This window comes from Poecilia reticulata, linkage group LG2 (assembly GCF_000633615.1).
Source record: "Poecilia reticulata strain Guanapo linkage group LG2, Guppy_female_1.0+MT, whole genome shotgun sequence".
NCBI classification, from domain to species: domain Eukaryota; kingdom Metazoa; phylum Chordata; class Actinopteri; order Cyprinodontiformes; family Poeciliidae; genus Poecilia; species Poecilia reticulata.
Window position 1 is genome coordinate 5,303,288 of NC_024332.1, and position 22,524 is coordinate 5,325,811.

The 22,524-nt window shown below is 41.2% G+C and overlaps 9 protein-coding genes across 11 annotated transcripts in view; 3 read left to right on the top strand and 6 right to left on the bottom strand.

The window, feature by feature from the left end:
* Window positions 1-398, bottom strand: part of LOC103475076 (gamma-crystallin M2-like) — a 2,119-nt gene extending 1,721 nt beyond the window's left edge. Inside the window, exon 1 of the mRNA XM_008426477.1 lies at window positions 295-398. Within this exon, the coding sequence (XP_008424699.1) occupies window positions 295-312 (18 nt within the window). The 5' untranslated portion in view covers window positions 313-398. The remainder of the gene's footprint in view (window positions 1-294) is intronic.
* A 906-nt stretch (window positions 399-1,304) lies between these two features.
* Window positions 1,305-2,121, bottom strand: LOC103475067 (beta-crystallin S-1-like). The gene is made up of 3 exons (XM_008426465.1): window positions 2,014-2,121; window positions 1,705-1,947; window positions 1,305-1,627 (listed from the first exon to the last, which is right to left on the bottom strand). The coding sequence occupies exons 1-3, from the start codon at window positions 2,020-2,022 to the stop codon at window positions 1,358-1,360; spliced, it is 522 nt and encodes a 173-aa protein (XP_008424687.1). The 5' UTR covers window positions 2,023-2,121; the 3' UTR covers window positions 1,305-1,357.
* Window positions 2,122-3,612: 1,491 nt separating this feature from the next.
* On the bottom strand, window positions 3,613-4,471 carry LOC103475057 (gamma-crystallin M2-like). 2 transcript variants are annotated; one of them, XM_008426455.1, is made up of 3 exons: window positions 4,365-4,471; window positions 4,040-4,282; window positions 3,613-3,945 (listed from the first exon to the last, which is right to left on the bottom strand). In XM_008426455.1, exons 1-3 carry the CDS (start codon window positions 4,371-4,373, stop codon window positions 3,670-3,672), a joined length of 528 nt encoding a protein of 175 aa, XP_008424677.1. In that variant the 5' UTR covers window positions 4,374-4,471; the 3' UTR covers window positions 3,613-3,669. The 2 variants fall into 2 exon arrangements, with proteins under 2 accessions (XP_008424677.1, XP_008424667.1); XM_008426445.1 differs by lacking the exon at window positions 4,365-4,471 and having other exon boundaries at window positions 4,040-4,300.
* Window positions 4,472-6,207: 1,736 nt separating this feature from the next.
* On the bottom strand, window positions 6,208-7,097 carry LOC103475049 (gamma-crystallin M3-like). Its single transcript, XM_008426436.1, has 3 exons — window positions 6,989-7,097; window positions 6,639-6,887; window positions 6,208-6,544 (listed from the first exon to the last, which is right to left on the bottom strand). The coding sequence occupies exons 1-3, from the start codon at window positions 7,001-7,003 to the stop codon at window positions 6,266-6,268; spliced, it is 543 nt and encodes a 180-aa protein (XP_008424658.1). The 5' UTR covers window positions 7,004-7,097; the 3' UTR covers window positions 6,208-6,265.
* Window positions 7,098-7,549: 452 nt separating this feature from the next.
* LOC103475040 (gamma-crystallin M3-like) lies at window positions 7,550-8,432 on the top strand. The gene is made up of 3 exons (XM_008426426.2): window positions 7,550-7,615; window positions 7,747-8,013; window positions 8,107-8,432. The coding sequence occupies exons 1-3, from the start codon at window positions 7,607-7,609 to the stop codon at window positions 8,383-8,385; spliced, it is 555 nt and encodes a 184-aa protein (XP_008424648.1). The 5' UTR covers window positions 7,550-7,606; the 3' UTR covers window positions 8,386-8,432.
* A 1,559-nt stretch (window positions 8,433-9,991) lies between these two features.
* LOC103475036 (gamma-crystallin M3-like) lies at window positions 9,992-10,980 on the top strand. Its single transcript, XM_008426419.2, has 3 exons — window positions 9,992-10,018; window positions 10,167-10,409; window positions 10,513-10,980. The coding sequence occupies exons 1-3, from the start codon at window positions 10,007-10,009 to the stop codon at window positions 10,780-10,782; spliced, it is 525 nt and encodes a 174-aa protein (XP_008424641.1). The 5' UTR covers window positions 9,992-10,006; the 3' UTR covers window positions 10,783-10,980.
* Window positions 10,981-13,112: 2,132 nt separating this feature from the next.
* LOC103475026 (gamma-crystallin M2-like) lies at window positions 13,113-14,013 on the top strand. Its single transcript, XM_008426406.1, has 3 exons — window positions 13,113-13,223; window positions 13,364-13,606; window positions 13,677-14,013. The coding sequence occupies exons 1-3, from the start codon at window positions 13,215-13,217 to the stop codon at window positions 13,944-13,946; spliced, it is 522 nt and encodes a 173-aa protein (XP_008424628.1). The 5' UTR covers window positions 13,113-13,214; the 3' UTR covers window positions 13,947-14,013.
* Window positions 14,014-14,079: 66 nt separating this feature from the next.
* Window positions 14,080-14,915, bottom strand: LOC103475024 (gamma-crystallin M2-like). Its single transcript, XM_008426392.1, has 3 exons — window positions 14,807-14,915; window positions 14,478-14,720; window positions 14,080-14,401 (listed from the first exon to the last, which is right to left on the bottom strand). The coding sequence occupies exons 1-3, from the start codon at window positions 14,813-14,815 to the stop codon at window positions 14,126-14,128; spliced, it is 528 nt and encodes a 175-aa protein (XP_008424614.1). The 5' UTR covers window positions 14,816-14,915; the 3' UTR covers window positions 14,080-14,125.
* A 1,292-nt stretch (window positions 14,916-16,207) lies between these two features.
* LOC103475009 (protein boule-like) lies at window positions 16,208-21,727 on the bottom strand. 2 transcript variants are annotated; one of them, XM_008426381.2, is made up of 11 exons: window positions 21,545-21,727; window positions 20,233-20,385; window positions 20,065-20,156; window positions 19,907-19,961; window positions 19,762-19,837; window positions 19,480-19,556; window positions 19,319-19,396; window positions 19,202-19,237; window positions 19,010-19,126; window positions 18,850-18,921; window positions 16,208-18,343 (listed from the first exon to the last, which is right to left on the bottom strand). In XM_008426381.2, exons 1-11 carry the CDS (start codon window positions 21,578-21,580, stop codon window positions 18,200-18,202), a joined length of 936 nt encoding a protein of 311 aa, XP_008424603.1. In that variant the 5' UTR covers window positions 21,581-21,727; the 3' UTR covers window positions 16,208-18,199. The 2 variants fall into 2 exon arrangements, with proteins under 2 accessions (XP_008424603.1, XP_008424595.1); XM_008426373.2 differs by having other exon boundaries at window positions 19,480-19,628; window positions 21,545-21,726.
* Between the last annotated feature and the right edge of the window lie 797 nt (window positions 21,728-22,524).

Genomic DNA, 22,524 nt, shown 5'->3' on the forward strand with positions numbered 1-22,524 from the left:
TTTTCTATATCCTCTTCTATTTTGAAGAGACATGATGCATATTGACTTTTTCGAAAAGAAAGAAAGAAAGAATAATAATTTAGTACAAAAATATTGTTTTCTTCATTAAACTCAACTGTTTGTCTGAACCTTTTGCCACTTAAAACAGAGGAACTGACCCCATAATCAGCAGGAACATGGTGGTTTAAAGAAATTAGCAAGGTAAACTGATCACCATGGTGGAGAATATTTAGTAAAAAAATAAAAAATAAAATAAAAATCTCTTTAATATAGCAGGAAAGATCCTGTACTCACCTTCCCTGTGCGCTCCATGATTAGGCAATGTTATGGTCCTCCAAAGCAGATCAAATGAAAGTCCCCCCACCTAATTCACACTGCATCACCGATCCACCACCTTTATATAAAGGCTGATGAAATGCAAAACCAGCACAATTGCTGTCATTCAAATGAGCTCTCGATTAATGCAGCAGCTGATTCGGCAATTGTTTCCTGACATGTTTTTGATGAGTTGATGCTGATATTTTGCCTAAAAGATGTAAACTCTGAACATCCATCCAAATCACAAACTTCCATCAATGTGGAAATCATTACAAAACCATTCCGGAGGCTTTTGGACTCCAGCAGAACAAGGTAAAATAAAACATCCACAAATCTTGGAGCTGAACTTAATCCAAAGATACATCACAGAAGAACACAAAGAGACATCTGTAAAGAACTGTGGGCTTCATTTGTTTCAGTTGAGGTCAGAGTTCATAATTTAACTTTAAGAAAGGCACAGGGCATAAACAGACTAAAATATTCTGTTTTTAAAGGTGCATCATCTCTAGATCTGAAGTGAAAACCAATACAGCATTTAAAAAAAACAACATAGCATCTTGTGTCAAACATGGTGGTGGTAGTGTGATGGTCTGGGGTGATTTCACTTCTTAAGAACAAATAATACTTGTAGCTGATAGAACCATCAATTATGCATAAATCCACTTCTGAATGGTTAAAAATAAATGAATACATAAAATAAAATTTAAAAAGTGAATATTTTGGATTGGTCTAGTCAAAGTCTGGACCAAAATATGATTGAGATGTAGAAGCTAACACTCAAAAATTCTCTATTATGGTTAAATTAAAAATAATTGTGCAAGGAAAAGTTCAACAAAATTCCCCCTCAGCGATGGCAAAGACTCAGACTCTCAAAAATATATAACTACCTTTTTTGCTAAACTAGAAGTTTATAAATTTATTCTATTCTTGTTGGTTGATATATCTTATAAACTACATCAATTTGAAACAACTGATAAGAAAAGACATCACATTTTCATTCTGGTTTTATTCCCCAGATGCATACAGAGGGGTTAAGAGCTTAGTTCTTCACCCGGCGCACTGAGCCCACACTGGGCTGCCTGCCTCCCCACTCCGAGTACCGCCTGTACTCGCCCTTCTCCAGCAGGTACTGGCGCCCCCTGTAGTTGGGGTGTTCGTAGAAGATCCAGGCCCCCTCGAACACTTTGCAGGACTGGACGTCGCGGCTCTGCCAGCGCTCATGGAAGGTGGGCATGTTGTCTGACAGCTCCACAGACTCGCCCTCAAAGTTCGGCTTCTCCCAAATCTTCATCCGCCACATATTCCCCACCTTGGCAGGGTCAAAAAAGAAAATCCACTCTGAAAAAATGGTTTGTTTGTGTTGTTTGTGATAGAAAAACCACTTACATGTCTAACGACACGGCAAGACCTGACTGCGTCGTTGATACCCAGCCAGTACTGGTAGTCTGGATACTCTCCTGGACTCAGCACGTACTGGTGGCCCATGTAGTTCGGTTTCTCATAGACCACCCAGAACCCGCCCAGGACTTTGATGGAGTTACAGCGGCTGACGTACGTGTGCAGATCGCTGAAGTCGTTGCCGCTTTCATGATATCGGCCCTGAAAGTTTCTATCCTCGTAGAAGATGATCTGAAACACAAACACCAGGTTAAATCGGTGACTGTAACATGTGTATATATTAAATGATCACATTACCTTTTCCATAGTTGATATCAATAAGTTTGGTGTGCTAAATAAAATATTACACCTGCCACCTCCGGTATGCTCTTTATACAGAGCAAGAACAATAAAGTCAAGCACATGGTTTTTTGCTTTGTGCGAAGTGGATTTTTCAATCAGCGATTCAAAAATTGATCCAGGCGAATCACATTGTTCTGAAGCAGTGACTCCTGTTTCCCTGAACAAAGCGGCCCAAAGCCGCTGGATCCAGCAGAGAGTGCTGACAAAAACAAGGGCACCGCAGGACATTTGGGTTGTAGTGAAGCGCCTAGAGCTGAGTCAATGACCCAGCAGGAAGGTAGGAAGGCACCAGAGGCTGTGCAGACCCCGGACTGGGCCAGCTGTTTCATAAACGCTTTACATTCAACATGTCAGACCGTTGACTTCTACTTGGAAACAGAAAATACCATGTCTGAAGTTTTATTGAACTGATAAGAAAGTAGTGCTTGGTAGTGAAGTGAAAACTTTCCAATAGATCCCAAATCGGATCTAGGTCTGGCTGTATGTTTAGGGTTGTCCTCGTACCAGAAGGAGAACCTTCACCTCAGTCTTAAACCTTTTGCAAAATCTTCCAGAATTGCCTTGGAGGAACACATCCGTGCAGCATAATCATCCCTCCACCATGTTTCACCCTAGCTTTCAGCATTGTGTGTGGTCAGTTTTACACCATACAGTGTTTTGCATGGAGGCCAAAAACCTCAATTTCATCTAAGCAGACATTACTCATTACTCACATTTTCCTTGCAAGTGTGGCATCACTCAAGAAGTAAATGGAAATTTCAGCGGTATACGAATTATTACGAAGATGCATGCCTACAACAACAACAACAAAAAAAATCGAGCAAACACAGATTGCCTTACTTTTGTGCCAAATTTTCTTTCCCCACCTTTAACATTTGAATAAATCCCTTACTTCCCTTACATACATGTGACTTTGGCCATTTCATAGCACAATCAAGAAACTATGTTACTTTTAATTTTACAAAAATGCTATATATATCAAACATAACATAAAATAAATTTTATTTAGCAATTTAATCCTTGACGTTGGACCTCTGTCTTTCAGACACTCCACCTTCAGCACGTAATCCGAACTATGCTGTTGTGATTATGCCATTTACAATCGTGCTTAGGAGTTCATATAATGAGATCAGCAGTTCTACCAGGTGTTTGCTCATTTCTGCTGCTGCTAGTTTGGAGGAGCAGAGTGGAAAATTCAATGACTCTAGGAAGTCCTGGAAGATGCTGATGCATCCTTTTATCATAGCCATAGACATAGAGGGTAAAGACAAGAAAGGTGCTGCTCCAAAATGAATGCTATCAAGTTTGACTGAAATGATCAGTGCATTGGTTTGTAGAAAATGGATGACAACCTGGACAATCAATCATCCCAACATCAGAACTGGTTTTGGGATAAATGTAACTGGGACAACAGACTTTGACCCCAAAGTCATTTTGAACATTTCTGGACTATATCCTTAAACGCCAGGTACATTCAAATATTCATGACTTTCATGCAAATGTTGAGCGTATAAACTTCTGACCAGAACTCTAATAAACTAATGAAGACACAAGTCAGGCTTTGCTTTAATTTTATTGGTTGTGCAGGCATTTAGAAGAAGCTTCCATCACTTAAAACTCTGTGATCCTGCGGAAGGAGCCAATGCCAGGAGACGACGCCCCCCAGTCAATGTGCTGCCGGTATTCTCCCCTCTCCAGGAGGAATTGATGCCCCCTGTAGTTGGGGAGGTCGTACAACACCCAGGCGCCGTCTGTCACCACACAGGAGTAGGCCTCGCGCATCTTGTAGGTATCATACGCCGAGGCGACGTCGTCAGAGCAGTCTACCGCCTGTCCTCCAAAATCTGGTCTCTCATAAAGCCTTAGCTTCCAGGAGCTGCCATAAATCTAAAAATAAACATAAGAGAGAGGGTCATTGCAGGGATAATCTTAAATTCGACTAAGAAAGTGTTTCCTGAATCTTTTGCATCCAGACTCTCACGTTCTTCACAGCACGGCATGATTTGACGCTGTCGCTGAAGGCCATCCACTGCTGGCTGTCGGTGTACTCCCCGGGGCTGAGGATGTACTGGAAACCTTTGTAGCTGGGCCTTTCGTAGATCACCCACACGCCGCTCTCCACCCGGATGGAGTTGCAGCGGCTGAAGTGCGTGTGCAGGTCGGCGCAGTCGCTGCTGCAGTTGTAGCAGCGGCCCTGGAATTTCTTCTCCTCAAAAAACGTGATCTGCGAGGGGAAAAGCATGAGTATATATATATATTTTTCTGTGTCGCTTTTTAAACGCTTTACTGCAGTGGAAGATCTTTACCTTCCCCATTTGGATGCAATGTAAACCTGGTTCTTTGCTGCAGGCCCATCAAAGTATTTATCCATAAAGAAAATGTGCAGAGCGTGGCAAGTCTTTGATACCCAAATGAGCTGGATTTGCATATCAGCAGAAACAGCTTGGTGTCATTTGATTTGCCTTTGTTCCAGCTTCATGATGAGCCTCTATCAAACACACGCTGGAGCGATAGAGGATCAGCTGCAAACAGCATGGATGACAGAAAATAATCACATTTGACTGCATCTGAATCTGTATTTTAGGAATCTTACATAAATTTGCTATTGTTTTTTTTTATTATTATTTATTTTGCATTTTTATGGTACAAAAAATATTTCAACAGTGAGGTTTCATGCAGTTTTGTTGTGTGCATAGTCAGTGGAATGTCCTGGAAAGTGGACATGTGAATTATATAACCTGAACAGCTCACTGTGAAAATTAAATAATTTCGGGGTGTTTTTTTTATTACAGATTTTAGTAGCCTTGATATTATTTTACTTGTATTTTTCCCCCCACACTATTAAAACGTTGTATCTATTACAGGTCCAGAATACTGATTTGATTCTGATAGAGTTTCTATGGAGAGAGCTAAAGATTAGGGTGATGGCAAAGAGGCTTTCCAATTTCAAACATTCGGAGATCATTGATGAAGGAAATCACCCAAATATCAGTGGAAAAATGCAAAATAGCTGGTCAGTGTAAGAAGGACTTATTTGCAATAGTACAATATTTGTCCTTAATTATTTAGAAAATAAAATGTCCCCCCTTTATTATGTCCTGTTATCTTTAGAGTGATGCCTGTTTCATTTTCCAGTGGAAGTTAATTTTGATCCCAGTTGTGTATGACTCGTTTGATTCAAGAGAGATGAATAATAAGTTCAAAACAACATATGCAATATGAGTTCAAGGTGACGCTTTTTGATGCTTGAATTGAAGACAGGAATAAGTCAAAAAGTACATTTTGCACCATAACCTTCGTAGGTTGGGATGAGGGATTCTTGCAACATCAGTGACTTAATTCATAGAGCTGGGAGAGAGAACTGTTTGCAGTATATGAACAACTGCACAGAACAGGTTGGCAACATGGTCCACACACAGATATCTAAAGCGCACATTTGAATAAAAAGTTCTGCACATAAGGTGTTTAACTGCATTCAAACAATTACATTGTGTTACCCAGCTTTTAGTTCCTCATTCGTTCTGTTCCTTGTGTCCGCTTTTGAGAATGATTTGTTGAAAGAATCTATTAAAAACGGAGTACTCCGGTCTATTCAGAGATTGACCTCTTCATGGATGTTTCTCTGGAACGTGACTCCAAATTATTTCCGGAAAACTCACCAGTTCATGGATCACTTTGTAAAGCGTTTGTAAAACATTCAAAAGGAAATACAGTTTGGAAGCTGAAATATTTAAGCCAAACAGGAGCAATGCCACTTGACATACTATGGGCTGTTTTTTGCAAAACAGCCAATCCAGGAGCACCATTGATTTTCCTGGGCAATGATTGGTTGTTTCCCTAAGGTCGGAACTTAGGATGACCGTAGCGTAGCCGTAGTGCCAAGACGGTTTTGCTGTGCATATTAATGCATATTAGGATATGTTCAAAGCTTGACCTATTAAAATAGGTAATTTTAGGCGTTATTAGTCGTTCCACTGTCTCAACATTTTAAATATAATTGTTCTGCTAATGTGAACATTTAGAAATACGAAGGGTTTGTTCAAACCTTGTACTTTATTGTCAAAAAGTTCCCATAAATGCATTAGAAATGGCAGAAACTCTTCCTTTCCCATCTAGTTTAGGTCAGAATGAGGCACAGGTACAAACACATTCTGGATTTCAGCTTGCTTTATTCTGGTTTTCACCGGCTACATTCAAGGCTCAAGAGCTAACAGGCGTCCATGATGCGCCTGATGGAGCTGAACCTCGTGGAGCTGCTCAAACCCATCTCCCGCAGGTTCCTGTACTCTCCTGGCCTCAGGTACAGCATCCTGCCCCTGTAATTGGGCTGCTCGAACATCAGCCAGTGGCCCTCCATGACGTTGCAGGACTGGCACTCGGAAATGCGGAAGCGGTCCATCATGTTCTCGCAGTCGTCCACCAGCTCATGCATCTGGCCTGCGAAGTTCTCCCTCTCGTAGATCCTCAGGCGGAAGGGTCCTCGTTGCTGCGGAGGGAGAAATTACACTGAAATCAAACAACCGTCTGATTGAGACTTAAACCACAACATTGTCCTGCTGACGGGGAAGTCCTCCACTTACCATGGGGATCATGCGGCAAGATCGGATGCAGTCACTTGTGCTTATTCCCATCAGTCGCTGGTTGTCGGGGTACTCACCCCTCCTCACCAGTATCTGGAGGCCCATGAAGTTGGGTTTCTCGTAGACCATGAAGAGGCCACTCTCCACCCTGCAGGAGTTACACCTGCTCAGGTAGGAGGTGAGCTCCGGGCAGTCGCTGCTGGTCTCATAGGAGCGACCCTGAAAGTTCCTGTCCTCATAGAATATAATCTACAAAAAAAATAAATAAATAACACAGGAGAAATGATCAGTTCGTACTTGATCTTTGCTCTGAGTCATTTTGCATCTAATGTTTGGGAAATTTCACTTACCCTCCCCATGGTCATGATAATTGTGAGCTAATTGTGAGATTCAGCGCACCAACATCGACCCTTTCCCTTTTTATACATTGCACAGCCGTAGCATTTCCACATGGCTTGTGCTGAAAGCTTTGAGTCATCACTCTATATTGTGGCACAGAGCTGCACTATAGGGTGGCAGACTTTAGCGTACATCAGAATCTGCAATAATTCATTTATTCTCAGCTAAATATCGGGTTTCATGTCCACTTCCAGCAATTTCTACAACTTAATTCATCTCTTTATCCAAAAAAATACTCATGTAAAGGATGAGTACTGCCTCTGGAAAATGACTGAGACTAAAACAAGGTCTTGTCAGCTCAAGAGTAGGAATGCGTTGACTTTTTGTCATAAAAAAAAGACTTAAAATAAATATAAATTTTCTGTGACCTCGCGTAACCTTTCAAAGCTACAGTTAACATAGAATAATAACTATTGAGGTGTAGTGTAAAAAGAAATCAATGCAAGGCCACGTGAACCTAATGATGAGTCATGATGTTTCAAACAAAGGTGAGCTAGGTGGTCTGGAGCTGATGGTGGATATAAAAGCAACGCCGGTTGGCATCATTTGGAAAAACGAAAACCGTCACCATGGGCAGGGTAATATCCGATTTGTCTTCCGTTTGCATGTTAAAAAAAAATCAAAAATCCTGCAAAAGGTCCAAACACTTAATTATGCTGCGCACAAGCAGCAGCAGTGTTTCATCCTTTCTCCTGTGCCCTTGCTGCAGATCATTTTCTATGAGGAGAGGAGCTTCCAGGGCCGCTCCTATGACTGCAGCAGCGACTGCTCTGACATCCACATGCACCTGAATCGCTGCAACTCCTGCAGGGTTGAGAGCGGGTGCTTTGTGGGCTACGACCGCCCAAATTTCATGGGTAACCAGATCTTCCTGAGGAGGGGAGAGTACCCTGACTTTCAGTACATGGGAAACATGATGGGCATGATGGGTATGGCCATGATGGACACCATCCGCTCCTGTCGTATCATTCCCATGGTATGATATTTGTATTGTCTCTTTTAGGGGGAGATTTGAATTGGTGAGCCAGCAAGAAAATAAAAGAATAAATCTTTCCTGTGTATTTAATAGCACCGGGGACAGTTCAGGATGAGGATCTACGAAAGAGAGAACTTCGGCGGCCAGATGCACGAGCTTATGGATGACTGCGAGTCTCTCCAGGATCGGTTTTACATGTCCGACTGCCAGTCCTGCAACGTCATGGACGGCCACTGGCTGATGTTCGAGCAGACCAACTTTAGAGGCAGGATGATGTACGTGAGGCCAGGGGAGTACAGGAACCTCCGCGAACTGGGAATGAGCAACATCATGAGAATCAGCTCCATCAGACGCATCATGGATGTGTGTTAACAGTGGTCGAAACCATCAAGGAAAAATAATAAACATTTTTTGAAGTATCTTTGTCGTATCTTTTCTGTACTTGACAAGCAGGGATTAAAGGCTCCATTCTCTCTAAACTGGAATTACATCAATTCATATTCATACTAAAAATATTTTGTAGGCAAAACTATGTGAGCCCCCCCAGCACCACCTTACCACCAATTAGAAATGAAACGGTGACAATATGCAAACCATGCCACCAACGTTATGTTGCACATGTGTGCCATTGCTACAGAATCGATGAAACTTAATCTCATTCCACACTATGCAGATGCTTTACTCAACTCGGCATGCAGGATGTTTAAAAATCAGAAGTGAAGCTGACAGCATGACCTACTTTATTATTATTTTGACTAACCTGACCACTTGGGGGCAGCAGTAGAGCAGCAACTATGAACTTCTAGATTGGTAGTTGAACCTTAAATATGAAAAAGAAAACAAAGTAAATAAATAAACCGTGACAGTGATCCGGTGAAAAAAGCTACTTACCTTGTCCCGAGTTGAACTCTGTTAATTCCACACCTTTGATCCCTATATATGTGCACTTTTCAGAACGTGAGCAAACCACAAGTAACACAAGTAAATTGTAGATCTGACAGATCTGACTTTCATAAAATTCAATTTGTTTAGAGCCACAAGTTTTCAATATGCTGGCATACATGGCAAGAAAGGGAACAATGTGACAGCAGCATAAGAGTGATATCAGCTAATGGCACTTTTGCAGATTTTGGGAGAATACATCTAAAAAGTAAAAAAAAAAAAAGCAAAAGACGCAGGTTAGCCAAAACACAACTTGGCGAGATGAAAATGTATCTGTTTATATCAAATTTGACACAAATAAGTATCGTTGAACTCATCAGGTTTTTTGCTGAATGATTTTTTTCTAAATATCAATTATTTTGGTAACTATAGAGACGTAGTAAGTGACCTATCGATTGTCTTGGGTGATGCTTGAGGTATCCAGACCCATTCCAGAATCCAAAGTTGTGTATTACTTTACCACGACTATGTTTGACTGCTTGATATTATTTTTTTCTGAAATGTTGTGTTATTTTACCTGTAGATTTGTTGAGACATGCATCTTAACTTGTAGAATATTTCACAAAAATTCTTGGAGAACATTGAGATTATTTTTTGGCTCAATGTGACATGGGTTGTTTGAGTTGGTATTGGTCTGCTGTAGTTTGTTATTTTTGTCCACTCTCCTTTCCTTTCTGTCGAATTATGAACTCAGACTCGAATCAGATTGGGTTAGATAACGTTTTTATCCTTAATAAATTAAATTATTTGAAAAAAGCTTTTGCATTTACTCGGGTTATCTTTTATTCTCCAACAAACATAACCCCCCCTCCACCCAATCCTTCAATGAAAAATGTTAACATGCAATAATTTCACTTTGCAATGTCATCATAACATTTGCCTCCATACATTTTAATTAGGAAGGCTGCAGCGTTCACAGCTTTGATGTGCAGGATGGTGGGGATTTCCATGATGAGCTGACTCGGGCATTTTGTACAATCGAGGGGCAGATTCTTTAGATGTCACATGATGCATAAAAGGCAGCGGGCCAGAGAGAAAAACAACAGAAATCATGAGCGGAAAGGTAATGCAGGGTGCAAACTATCCAGACTGCTCCGCACACTCCTAAAAAGTTAATAGTTTTATACACAGTATCAACGGTGAGTGTTTTGGGGCGACCAAAAAAAAAAAAAAAGCTCTAAAACTGTTTGTATGTCTTTTTTTCTTATCAGATTATTTTCTTCGAGGAGAGGAACTTCCAGGGCCGCTCGTATGAGTGCGTCGGCGACTGCTCGGAAATCACGTCTCACCTGAGACGATGCAGCTCCTGCAGGGTGGAGAGCGGGATATTCATGGTCTACGAGCAACCCAACTTCAGGGGCCAACAGTACCTCCTGACCAAAGGGGAGTATCCTGAGTATCAGGATACAATTGGGTTCAATGACTGCATTCAGTCCTGCCGAATCGTCCCTGTGGTAATCATCCTTATTGAATCAATCAATGAGAGATGAGGGCAGCCTGAAATGTAAAAAAGGAGTAAATTACTCACTAAAGTCACTTGTTTTCTGCCCTGTACAGCACACCGGACCCTTCAAGATGCGGATCTACGAGAAAACAAATTTCGAAGGCCAAATGCACGAGCTGACTGATGACTGCGACTCCATCCAGGACAGCTACAACATGTCGGACCTGCAGTCGTGCAACGTGGTGGACGGCTACTGGCTGATGTTCGAGCTGCCTGAATTCGAGGGCAGGATGCTGTACCTGAAGCCAGGGGAGTACAAGAACCTCAGAGAAATCAGCAATGGCATCAGATTCAGTTCAATCAGACGCATCACAGAGTCCTAATTCTCATGGTTTCTATTCAGCCGACGAGTTTAATAACGACCAGTGGAAGGCAGAAAAAGGGGGAACCTCATCTTTGATCCTGAATCTGTGATTTTTGTGCCTTTTGTTCATTGTTTGCTTTTATTTCCAATCTCACTGTACAATTTACCTCTTGATTTGTGATACGCAAAATAAATGAACTGGTTTCAAATTGGTGAACTGATGTGTTGGATACATTGGTTGTGTAGAACGGGCAAGACCAGTGCATGACATATTAATATAACCACAATGCTTTTGGATGGAAAAACAGTAGGACAGAGACATAGTCAGGCGTGTCCTCCATGGGAAGACAACATTATGCTAAGCTAGTAAGCTATAAATACATTCTAACTCACAATATACTCCCTCAGTGTTGTTAAGGTTGTGGATCTCACCTGTCAATAAACTCTAATGTGCAGAAAGGGAACTGTGCAATGATTATCTACCAAAACAGATGCATTATTATCTGCCAGTCAGGCTCACTTTGGTGGTTATAATGCATCAATTAGTCTTTCCGGAGTTAGTTATGAGATTCCACAAGGAAATGGGAACACCTCCGTTTTTTGTTACATATTCCTGCTGTGCAGCATAATCAGAAAAAAAAGACATTGGTTTTCAATTCTACGCAGATGATAGCCTGTTTTACATGTTCATCCGATGTGAAGAAACCATCAAACTGCAAAGATTGTAGTAATGCTTAGAAGATATAAGTTCTAAACTGATGAAAACCATTCTTCTCTTGAACTAAAACAAGACAGAAGTTCTCATTACTTGTGCTAAAAATATAAAGAATTCTCTGGCCTATGGAGTTCCATTAGTGACAATTTGGATAAGATTACATTGACTCTTGTTCAACCGTAAAATACACTTTTGACCAGAAAATATACTCTAATTAACATGATAACCAGCTCTCTCAAGTAGTCAACTGTCCCCTCCATGATTTTTCAAAAACAGAAAGGATGCTGTCGCTGGGTGATGTTAAGAAACTAGTCTATCTTGACAAATGTATTGCTGTCCTAGCAGATCAATAAAACTAAAAAAAAAAAACTTTTTGTTTTCATGAAGACTTCACAATTTTCCCCATATTGAACTTTCCTCATTGATAAATTGATATCTTGGAGTTAATTAGGTGATAGAGTCCAATAAAGTCCCAAAACCTGATCATTCTCTATCACAAGTCTCACACATTCTCCTCCTACAACAAAGGTTTACATGATGTTCTCAGGGTTTTTTGGAAACTGGAGCTACTAGGCTAGAAAAAATCATAATGCATTGCTATGTTTTACTATTTTATTTGAAATGTAACATTTTGGTGATGCACCTACAAATATTTCGTTGTCTATACTGGACTGGCTTGCCATGTTGTGTTGAGAACTTTCAAGCAAAACAGCAAACAAACTTTGGACACTGATAATTTACATGGGTAGACTTAACTTTTCCTGCTTCCTCTGCAAGTTTACTTCAGTTTTAGTTTAGACAACACAGCAAAAGTCTAAATGTTGAGGTGTTTAAAGTTATGCCTTTTATTTGGCTGTGGAGTAGGATTTGATATTATAAAAAAATCTGTTTTGCAGAATAAGTACAGCACATGCTGTAGTTATGTGTATGATTTTACCATCTTCAAGTATCTGGGTAATATTGAAACTTTACAACTCTGATGCAGCCTCTGCTGCTGTGTATTAAATTTGCCACTTGCAGACTGTATTGAGAATTACATTTCTAGAGCTTAGCCCAAAGAGAGAATCACAATATGGGGGATTTCAATCAAACAAAAGCAAGAACCAAAAAGCTGGAGGCTATCCAAAAACCAGCTGTTGACACACTGACAACCAAAGTGAATCACAATCTGTGAATTGTTTACTCTTATAAAAAGCCAATGGAGGACGTCTGTTGCACAGAACCATGGCAGGTGTGGAAATACTCCCACAAATCTAGAGTTGTGTTAAAAAAGATGCTTCTGAAATGTTAAAATACATCCAATGAATGCACAGCAGGTCTAACAAATGCTAGAAACAGTATGTGTGTTACTGTATCCTGTAGAGAGAGAGGCCCTAGAACATGAGCAGAATTAAACATGCATGCAAAATGTTGGTAAAAGAAGCGTTAAAAATAAAAAAAGTGGGATTTTTTAAAAATTATTATTATAATATTTTTTTTGCATCACTCCAGTTCAACCCATGCGTATGTTTGGAAGATCGCTCCAAGTTTCATGAACGCCTGTTCGTCAAACAAATGCAGGTGGCAGCTGCACCTCAAAGCAAACAGCTGAAATGCATTGTGGGGTACAGTGTTTAAAAAAAGCTGACAGGTCCGATCATTGTTATGTATCACAATGCTGCAGGTCATCTGTGGGTTATAAATGCAGCCGGGAGCCCACGGCTGCTGCTACAGCGTGAACAAAATTAGCCAACACAATGGTGAAGGTAAGGTTCCTCGTTTCGTTTGGTGTTTTTTTGTTTTTTTTTTATGTTTCTCTAAATTACTTCACCAAAATCAGAAAAGTGGAGGCAGATCTTTGCCATTTGTGCTTAACTTGATCCGACGCTTCCTGCATTCCTGACAGATCATTTTCTACGAGGACAGAAACTTTCAGGGTCGCTCCTATGAGTGCAGCAGCGAGTGCTCGGACCTGCACTCCCACTTCAGCCGCTGCAACTCCATCAGGGTGGACAGTGGAGCTTGGATGGTCTACGAGAAAAACAACTACTTGGGCTACCAGTACTTTCTGACAAAGGGCGACTATCCAGACTACCAGCGCTGGATGGGATTCAACGACTGCGTTCGATCCTGCCGTGTGATTACCAAGGTACGACCCCCTCCAGGTACAATCCAAATTTCACATCAGAAGCAAATAATAAATGCAATCTTTCCTGCAGCACCAAGGGTCTCATAAGATGATGATCTACGAGCGCCCAGACTTTGGACGGACGAAGATGGAGCTGACTGATGACTGCCCCTCTCTCTACGAGCGCTTCCATTTTAATGACGTGCACTCCTGCAATGCGACGGACGGCCACTGGCTCTTCTACGAGCATCCTCACTTCAGGGGGCGCCAGTACCTGCTGCTCCAGGGTCAGTACAGGAGGTTTCATGACTGGGGAAGCTTGAGCCCCAGGGTGGGATCAATCAGACGTATCACAATATGAAAAAACAGGATGTGCAAAGTGTTGTGTATGTAAGATACTACAAATAAAGTCAATTAAATCATTCGAATGCTTTCTGATTACTTGAAGAGACGCCCCAAGGATGACATTTGGGTAAAATGACCTTTACACACAATTTAAGCCAAGCATGTTTATTAGGAACAAATGGAAGAACGAGGGTCTTAGTTAAAGTCGGTGATTCGCCTGAGAGAGCCGATTCTCGGGCTGGCGCCACCCCAGTCGCTGTACCTGCGGTACTCGCCGGGTCTCAGGTAGAAGGTCCTCCCCCTGTAGTTGGGTTGGTCGTACAGCAGCCAGTGGCCGTCGACCACGTTGCACGAGTTAATGTCGGACATCCGTAGACGGTCCTGGACGTTGGGGCAGTCATCGCTGATCTCCTGCATCTGGCCACCCATGTCCGGACGCTCGTAGAGCCTGATCTTGTAGGAGCCACGGTGCTGCAACGGGAGCATTTATGAGTCTTTTGCAGGTTACAGGGGTGGATCTTAAACCGTTTTTTCACTTATTTCTTACCGTGGGGATCATGCGGCAAGAGCGGATGCAGTCATTGATGCCAATCAGACGCTGGTTGTCGGAGTACTCCCCCCTGCGCAGGAAGTACTGGTGGCCCAGGTAGTGGGGCCTGTCGTACACCATGAAGCAGCCACTCTCCACTCGGATGGAGTTGCACCGGTTGAAGTAAGGGTGCAGGTCGGCGCAGTCGCTCATGCACTCATGATGGCGACCCTGGAAATTCCTGTCCTCGTAGAATATGATCTGCAAAAGTCATATTTCTCTAAATACATATGAATACACCAAAGAGAGATTTTCTTCTTTTTTTTAGCAGGATGTAATAAACTTACCTTTCCCATTGCTGTATTAGTGGAGGCCAGACCGATGCTCAATAGATGCTCTCTGCACCGTTGTCCTTTTATATAAAGTAGCCGTGTGATGGCACAGCATAAAGTATTGTCATCCAAATCGGTTTTTACAACACAAATCTGGTTATGTATAGCGATGAACGGCGGCGCGATGATGGCTTTTTGTTGTTCACTTTCCACATGTTCATCACTATTGATAGATGGTTATCCGAAGGCCACCACTCCCAGTATCAGCAGAATAAAAAACACCAGTGATTTGCATTCTTGTTTTTCCTGTAGCTTCACACTTGCACAGATCCTAAAATCCATATATACCTAAAGAACAACAAATATGAGGTTTTGGTCTTTTCTGGAAGATGGATTGTTCTAATTAGGTTAAGGATGCTTTTTATATGACAACTTTACTGTTCATTGCCTTTAAAAAAAGTGATTTTAGTTTATGAAAAATTTAACCCTACTGATTGTTGATTGTCCAATTAATCCATGTTAATAAGAGATGCATAATGACTCTGACATCACAGTGTCTCTCTGGATGAAAACCAAAATGTTTAAGCAGATTAAAGAGGAACGGTTGAAATGCTATTTCAACCGTTCCTCTTTTTTGGCAAACGTAAAATGACGTCCAACATTTGGATTAGCATGTTTGGGTTTCTGTTGCAGACACTTTATTAACACTAGTTAAGTGTTAACGATCCATTGCTGAATTTCTTTAGATTTTTGGGTGGCAAGTTAGAGCATATACATGGTCAAAAGTCAATATTCTGAACAGCTGACTGGAATAAAATGTGTCCATTTAAAGGCCCTAACCAGAATATTCTGATCGGATTCAGCTTGATTGGAATGAAACTGTAATCTGAATAACAAGGATGGTTTATGCCGATTGACAGGCAAGAAAACACTTGTTCTAGTCATGTGATGATTGTGGGCATGATTGTAGCCTATGCTGCATTTTTCCACCTTCAGCGGCCAGGCGACATGGTGGGAAGCAAAACTGGTATGTTGGAGATGCAGCCTTTTTATTAGAAACATTGAGAAGAAAACGTGTCAACCGAAATGTTTAGTAAGTAATGTTTTTGTACAAAGCAGCGTAAAAGATTCACAGAAAACCCCCCAGCTGTTTTATAAACCTCCATCTACTGTCACGAGACTTAGTCTTTTTGTTATTGTAATTTGCAGGCAGGAGGTGTTTTTGCCGTGGTGCCAAGGTCTTTTATCCATTCATTCAGATAAAACCCTGATTCATCAGGGCCGGCGGTCCTACTGGCAGATTACCGACCCCGCTGTCACACACTCAAACACAGACCCTCTAAAGTTTGGAGCGTTTCATTTCAATCGGTCCGAGTATTCAGTCGAGATCACCGAGTCATAGAGCACGCCTGGACGTCGTGGAACATAAAGCAAAAATGTTTATTTGCATTGAAAACTACAAACGCATTGAACCACAACAATGTTACAACAACTTGTCTGATAATATAGGGCATTACAAAGCAAAGTACGTAGATCTCAAATATACGCTGTACATCACCTTTACAATATTAAAACTATATATTTACCAACTGGATTGTTGTTTAGGAGGTTTACAATGTGCTTTGTGACTAAATAGAAAACATTGGGTTTCACCCATAAAGCATATAGGAAAGTACAATAAGATACAAAGCAATGCAATGAAAGCAATTGGCACACACTAGTCGCAGTACCCAGTAATCACACCTAAAGTGGATTTAAAGTTAAATTCTCTCAATACAGGAATTGTTTTTTTGGTTGAGTCCTCTGAGAAGAAGCGACTTTTTACAGCATTTTGAACTTCAAAATAAGGGGAAAAAAAATTATCTTTTTTTTTTTAAGTCTGAAAGTAAAAAAAACAAAAAAAACAAAACACTACAAGGGGAAAAACAAGGCACATTTACAGAAGCACCTCCTCCGTCTTTAACAATGCTAAAACTATTGTGACAAAGAAATGAAGCTTCAATCAGTTCCTAAAACGACCCATCCGCATGCTGAGCTCCGATCTGCTCCAAACATGGAATTTCTTATTTCTCTTTTAAAATGTGTCGGCCAGGATTTCTTCGCAGGACAAATCCAGGTGACTCCGCACGTGAAAAACCAGAACCTGCACCAAACTGCTCAGTGGAAAAGCACTGATCAGTTCTTGTGTGCTGCAAAGCAGTTCTCGGCACAATTCGTCCACACTGAAACGTTAAAAGCGCACCATGCGGGAGCAACTGTAGTGCCTTTGTGGACAAACTGTGCAACGACAACCTGCTAAATATCTACTTCAATATGCATCAGTCGGCCATGGTGCAGAGTAAGCCCGTTGCCTTTATGACTGGACTCAATAATCGATATCTGTCAAAGGGGAAAGTGCAATAAAAGCCAGGCAGACGGACGCAGTGCCTTCAACAGGGTTCCTACATGTTCTAGGACGACTTTCTATCATTTTCAAGGCTCTGTAGAGTTATCAGTACATGATGGATGGATGTGTAGTCAGACTGATACATGGATAGATAATTGAACAAACTAACAGGTAGATGGGTGGATGGATAAGGGAACAGACTAACAAATGGTTGGAGGAACGCACAACGGATAATCTTTTGGACAAACTGATGGGAGAAATGGGATAATGGATGAACGAATCTATCACTTCTTTGTCCCTCTTCATTTTAAAGCTATCAGACAAACCAAAATGGTTGATTGGAGCAACTTTTTTTTTTTTTCAGAAATCCAGATATTTATAATGTAGCAATTGGGACTGGTAGTTCTAGTTCTGGAAAACAGTTCCATCATTTTTTAAGACTATGTAGGAACCCTGCTTGAAGAACCAGTATGTGAGGCAGTCCCTGAAAGGGTCGAAGCTGACAAAACGCCCTAATATTACAGCTTCAAGACCCTCAAACACAACCACTACAAGGCAAAACGGCAACGGTGAAGCATTTAGCCTCCATATTCAGGCACAGATCCAAGAGAAAAAACTTTAACTGTGGATTTTAACGTAGATGTTTCCGCTCTGACGCGAAACAGAAAGGCACCATGATGACACACTGCCGCAGCAGCTTTTTTCACGTAAAAGATCATTAGATCCGTCCTCCAGTAACATGAATTGTGTAAATGTGACATCGAAAATAGCTGCGCTGTTCGCAAAAATCGTTAGAGAACCCACTTTGAGACCCCTGCAGGGTCTCAAAGCCTTGCTGTGAACGATGTCCTTCAGCGCAAAGATGTTAAAACTGTAACCCTAATGCGTAAATTAAAAGCAAGCGTCGCAGAGTTTCACTGCGTTGCTGTGGAGCAAATATGACCGTGTGCTAATTCATGGAGAAGTAGTAGGAACTGTCGGCGGAGAGTGTGGCACATTCTGCTTGGGGAGACGTCGACCGGTTAGCCTACGCGAGGGGCGTGGAAGGGAAACGCGGCGGCGTCCGGCGACTCTGTGGGCTCGGGCAGATGGTAGTAGTCCTTGGGGTGCGTGTAGCGGCGGTGCCTCGGCTTCAGATGGACACGCGAACGGGGGAACAGCTGACTCTACGGTGGGACAAGGAAACAGAAAATGCCTCAGTAAGACGAACGCCACCAAGCTCCCGGGTGGACGGACGCTAAATCCACCAACTGTATGGTGAGATTTGATTCAGTTTATGCAAACAGAATGATTGATTTACTGGTACCCTTGGTAAAAAGCGACACAATAAATTAATCTTCTACTACAGGCACTTTATGTCACACTGAAACATTGATCAAAATCCAACTAGGGCTGCAAATTATTAGGGGAAGATAAAACTAAATAGCTTCGTTACTACAGGAGTTTTGGGTAGAAGATATTTACAAAAAATGTATGTTTTTTGTACAGTTTTGACTTAATGACTGCTCTAATTATGTAGCTTTTCAGCAAATAGCCTTTTCTGAGCCTGTAAACTCCAGTTAACAATTAATCGATTACTAAACTAGTTGACGATCATTTCAATGATCGATTCATCACAATTAATTCGATTAATAGTCTCAGTCTGAAATCCAACCAGTGGGGAGAATTTTACCTCTCTGGGGTCATGCTGCAGAGCAATCGGTGTCATTCCTGAGTAAAAATGTGGCGCTGTCGACTCTAAAAACTGCAAACAAGAGACACATATTTATTACATAATCTGAATCCACATTAACTGATTGTAATCTTGTTATTTCTTCGTGAATCTTAGGCACCTCTGGGGTATTGCCTTCCATGGCGGGCCCAGGAGGCAGGTAGGAGCTCCCATCCAGGGCCTGGTAAGGATATTCTGGCTGCTGTGAGTACATCGCTGCGCTGAAAGGGGTCGGCACCTGGACACAAACACCTCAGGGTTGACAAGTGGGGAAATTTACCTAAACAGCCGAGCGATGATTTGTTTCACAAACCTGAGCGATGTTCCATTGATACTGGTTTGCGATGTCCTGTGAAAAGACAGAAAATATAAAATAGCTGCTATCTTTGATGAATTCATTGACTCTGAAGGTAAAAGTGCCCTTTGCTACCTGGTAGTGAGGATACACAGGTGGCTGCTGGGGGTGAACAGGCTGATGGGACTGAGGAATCATCAGCTGAGGGTGAGGCTGCAAGAAACCAGTTCCCATGAACTTCTTCACACTTTATGCTGCATTCGGCGGGATTTCAGGTGAAATGGTCGGATCCTTACCGACCAGTGGTGAGCCAAAGGGTTCATGCTGGGGCAGTGAAAGTAGGCCACGCCCTTGTGGTAGGTGTACGGATGTCCTGTGGATGTGGTCAGATAGAACGTCCCGCAGGACATCTGAGGGTCAAGGTTGGCCATGCGGGCGTTCTTAGCTGAGAAAAAAAACACAACAACAACAACGAAAAAAGAAAGAGAAAAAAAAAAAAGAAAAAAAAAAAAAAAGAAAGAAAATCCATCTAAACGGAAAGTTTGAAAAGAAAACCAGCTGGCTGAAATTCAGCTTACCTTTTCCTGAAGAGTGGTTCTTTTTAACGGCCTGGCCAATGCAGAGCTTCTTCTCCTTAAAGGAGATTTCAGTCGCCTTTTGATTTAAGACAACGAGATTAAACCCGGACGGATGAGACGGATGCAGATGCGTCATGGCACTTACATTACTGAGGATTCTCAACACGTCGTCTTGGTTTTCAAACGTAACAAACCCGTATCTGTTCAAACAAACAGGAGGCAGACAAGAGATTTATAAGGCATGCTTAAAATGGCAGGGAGTAGAGAGGAAAGGGGAAGAAAGGACAGAAGGAAGGAAGTAACCTTTTTGAGATTCCTGAGCGGTCTATTATTATCTTCACGTCTTTCACTGCGCCGTATTGCGAGAAGATCTGATGCAGGTCGCCTTCGTTGACCTCAAAAAAAGCAGGTACATTTATTTTAACCAGACTGGACTGATCTCCGCCCCACAGCGAGTCAAAGAAATCTCACCCTGTGGTCGATTCCCCCGACGAAAATCCGGTTGGGAATGATGGTGCCAGGAATTGGGGGGTGGTGGGCAAGGCTCTCCAGAGGGTTCTCTTGATTTAAGACATCAGAAGACGAAGAGCTGCTGTCATTAAGCGACGAAGGGCAGGATGTGAGCTTTAAAAAGCAAAGCAATGTTAGAGAAGCAACAGAATCCCAAAGTGCATCATCATGCTCAATGAATTTCACAAAATAAACAGTGAGGAGGGGAAAGAAATGGGAGAACCTGCAGATCTCAACAACTTAGAACAGCATTTTTAAATAAACTTTTTACACTTTAAGATGAAAATATCAACAGCTTTCATCATATTCAGCTTTTGATGCAAGGTAAACAACGCTGAAGTTAACATCTGATTTGAAGCTGGGGTTTTAATGAAGGCTGATGTCCCAATTTTTAGACATAAATCTAAATGAATCCATTACTAGTACTTCTAGTGTCATTAGTTATTAAGAGCCATTGTGTAAAGACCAAAGACCCACATGCGGCTCCGGGGCCAGAGGTTGGAGACCCCTGCTCTATTTCTATTAACAATTATTTAAAAGACGGTTGGTTGTTTGTAAATGTTTTATTACTTTAATAAAAACACAAATGTTTATTTTAATTTTTAAACATATAAAAGTTTTTTTCTGGCATTAAAATTGTAACTTTTTGGATGGTTTTGGGAGAATTATGTGCATCTTAATACAGTGTTTTTAAACCATTTCAATGCGTTCGGGGAGCTTTGAAGTCACCTGAATTGAGGCCATGCTTGACAAACCACAATACTTAGACATGTCAGACATAATGAATTATTTCAAGGATATTACTCTATTTGATGAAAGTTCAACGAAAGGCGACGGTGCGGATCCCGTAAAAACTGTGAAATAGCCCTTTTTGGCATTTGAAAGCTACGAATCAGATGCTAACTTCACACAAACTAGCTTACGAACCATTTTCCACTGCAATTTTACCACAAAAATACATTTTACATTTTGCCAGCTGCGAACATGGCCGTTCTTAAGCATAAATTCATTATCTTTATAATACATTTTCCATTTCCTCTGTTTAATTTGCACCTTCGCAACCGAGCTTGATCGAGATCATACTTCAAAAGCCTACAATTTCTTTAATTTGGTGAAAAATGTATCCAACTAATGTTATGGCGATACCGTACTGACAGCAAAGTTAAAACAGAAGAAAGTCCCTATTGAAAATATTCAACGTCAAAAACGTTAGAACTGTTAGCATCGCCGGCTAGCTGAACGACTAGCAACGTGTAAAGACAGTTTTACTCACCGTGTTTTGATTCTCCACCTCCATAGCCACATTCATCCGAATAATTTTTGCCTCTTAAAGATGTATTCGGACTATAATCCGAGTTTAAACATGGCCCGCAAAAGTTCTGCAGCTCTGCTTCTTTGGTCGCCTCCAACGGTGTGAGTCAGCCGGAGACCCCCGAGCAAACCTCAGTCGGACAGTGATCATGGAACTTTAAGGTAACCATGGAGACGAAACTTTATTATCATCATTGGCAAAGTCGTAGTTAACGTTTCGTGAAAACACAAAACTGCACAGTCTCCGTGTTGAAACTAACATTAAGAACACGTCCAAAGAAAGTCCGAGAGGTTCTCGTGAATGTTCTAGATAATATTTAAAGAACCTCGAAGGAAACTTCCATGAAGTTGGTTTTCTAAAGTGTATAGTAAAATGTGTAACACCAGGGAACATTTGTAGAATATTTCCTTTCAGTTTTCAACACAAAACTAACCTTAAGAGAAAAGTTTCCTAAAAGTTATTATTAAGACTAAATTACAAAAGTTGCAGTCAAACTCCAGTTTAGCCGAACATTTAGGGGTTATTTTAAAATAATTTGGCGCTCTACGAGCTTGACTCAGAGTCTAAGATACCTATTCACAGGATATGCATAACGTCATCACATTTTAGTCCAGATGATGGGGTGGAAATGTAAGTAGTCTAAGCAGCTAAAAATAAATATTATGCCACAATTGTGAACATAAAAAAATTTAAATGACTACTTAAACGGCATGTTTTCAAACGTAATGCAGTACTTCATTATTCCCACACGGGGGCGGCATTTCCACAATAATTTAAACTTCTTTGTTTCCTTGTGTTTTCCAATAAATATCTGATCCTCTGTCCTTTAGAAAAGATCTGGTAATGATTATAGTTGTATTTTATAAAAGTATTTTTTATAAAATACATTGTATTTTTTACAAATGTTTTCTGATCTTGAAATAATCATCCTGGATGTGATA

What these genes read in the sequence shown, in the direction of transcription:
- LOC103475036 (XM_008426419.2), top strand. An exon ending in CCTGCCGAATCGTCCCTGTG is followed by an intron (nt 10,410 to 10,512) that starts GTAATCATCCTT and finishes TGCCCTGTACAG; the next exon opens with CACACCGGACCCTTCAAGAT.
- LOC103475024 (XM_008426392.1), bottom strand. An exon ending in CTTGCCGCATGATCCCCACG is followed by an intron (nt 14,402 to 14,477) that starts GTAAGAAATAAG and finishes CTCCCGTTGCAG; the next exon opens with CACCGTGGCTCCTACAAGAT.
- LOC103475026 (XM_008426406.1), top strand. An exon ending in CCTGCCGTGTGATTACCAAG is followed by an intron (nt 13,607 to 13,676) that starts GTACGACCCCCT and finishes TCTTTCCTGCAG; the next exon opens with CACCAAGGGTCTCATAAGAT.
- LOC103475009 (XM_008426373.2), bottom strand. Translation starts at nt 21,580, where the DNA reads ATGAATGTGGCTATGGAGGTGGAGAATCAAAACACG. An exon ending in GAACCACTCTTCAGGAAAAG is followed by an intron (nt 19,629 to 19,761) that starts GTAAGCTGAATT and finishes TTTTTTTCTCAG; the next exon opens with CTAAGAACGCCCGCATGGCC. An exon ending in CTTTGGCTCACCACTGGTCG is followed by an intron (nt 19,397 to 19,479) that starts GTAAGGATCCGA and finishes GGTTTCTTGCAG; the next exon opens with CCTCACCCTCAGCTGATGAT.
- LOC103475049 (XM_008426436.1), bottom strand. An exon ending in CTTGCCGCATGATCCCCATG is followed by an intron (nt 6,545 to 6,638) that starts GTAAGTGGAGGA and finishes CTCCCTCCGCAG; the next exon opens with CAACGAGGACCCTTCCGCCT.
- LOC103475040 (XM_008426426.2), top strand. An exon ending in CCTGTCGTATCATTCCCATG is followed by an intron (nt 8,014 to 8,106) that starts GTATGATATTTG and finishes TGTATTTAATAG; the next exon opens with CACCGGGGACAGTTCAGGAT.
- LOC103475057 (XM_008426445.1), bottom strand. Translation starts at nt 4,300, where the DNA reads ATGCTTTTCCCCTCGCAGATCACGTTTTTTGAGGAGAAGAAATTCCAG. An exon ending in CATGCCGTGCTGTGAAGAAC is followed by an intron (nt 3,946 to 4,039) that starts GTGAGAGTCTGG and finishes GTTTATTTTTAG; the next exon opens with ATTTATGGCAGCTCCTGGAA.
- LOC103475067 (XM_008426465.1), bottom strand. An exon ending in CTTGCCGTGTCGTTAGACAT is followed by an intron (nt 1,628 to 1,704) that starts GTAAGTGGTTTT and finishes GACCCTGCCAAG; the next exon opens with GTGGGGAATATGTGGCGGAT.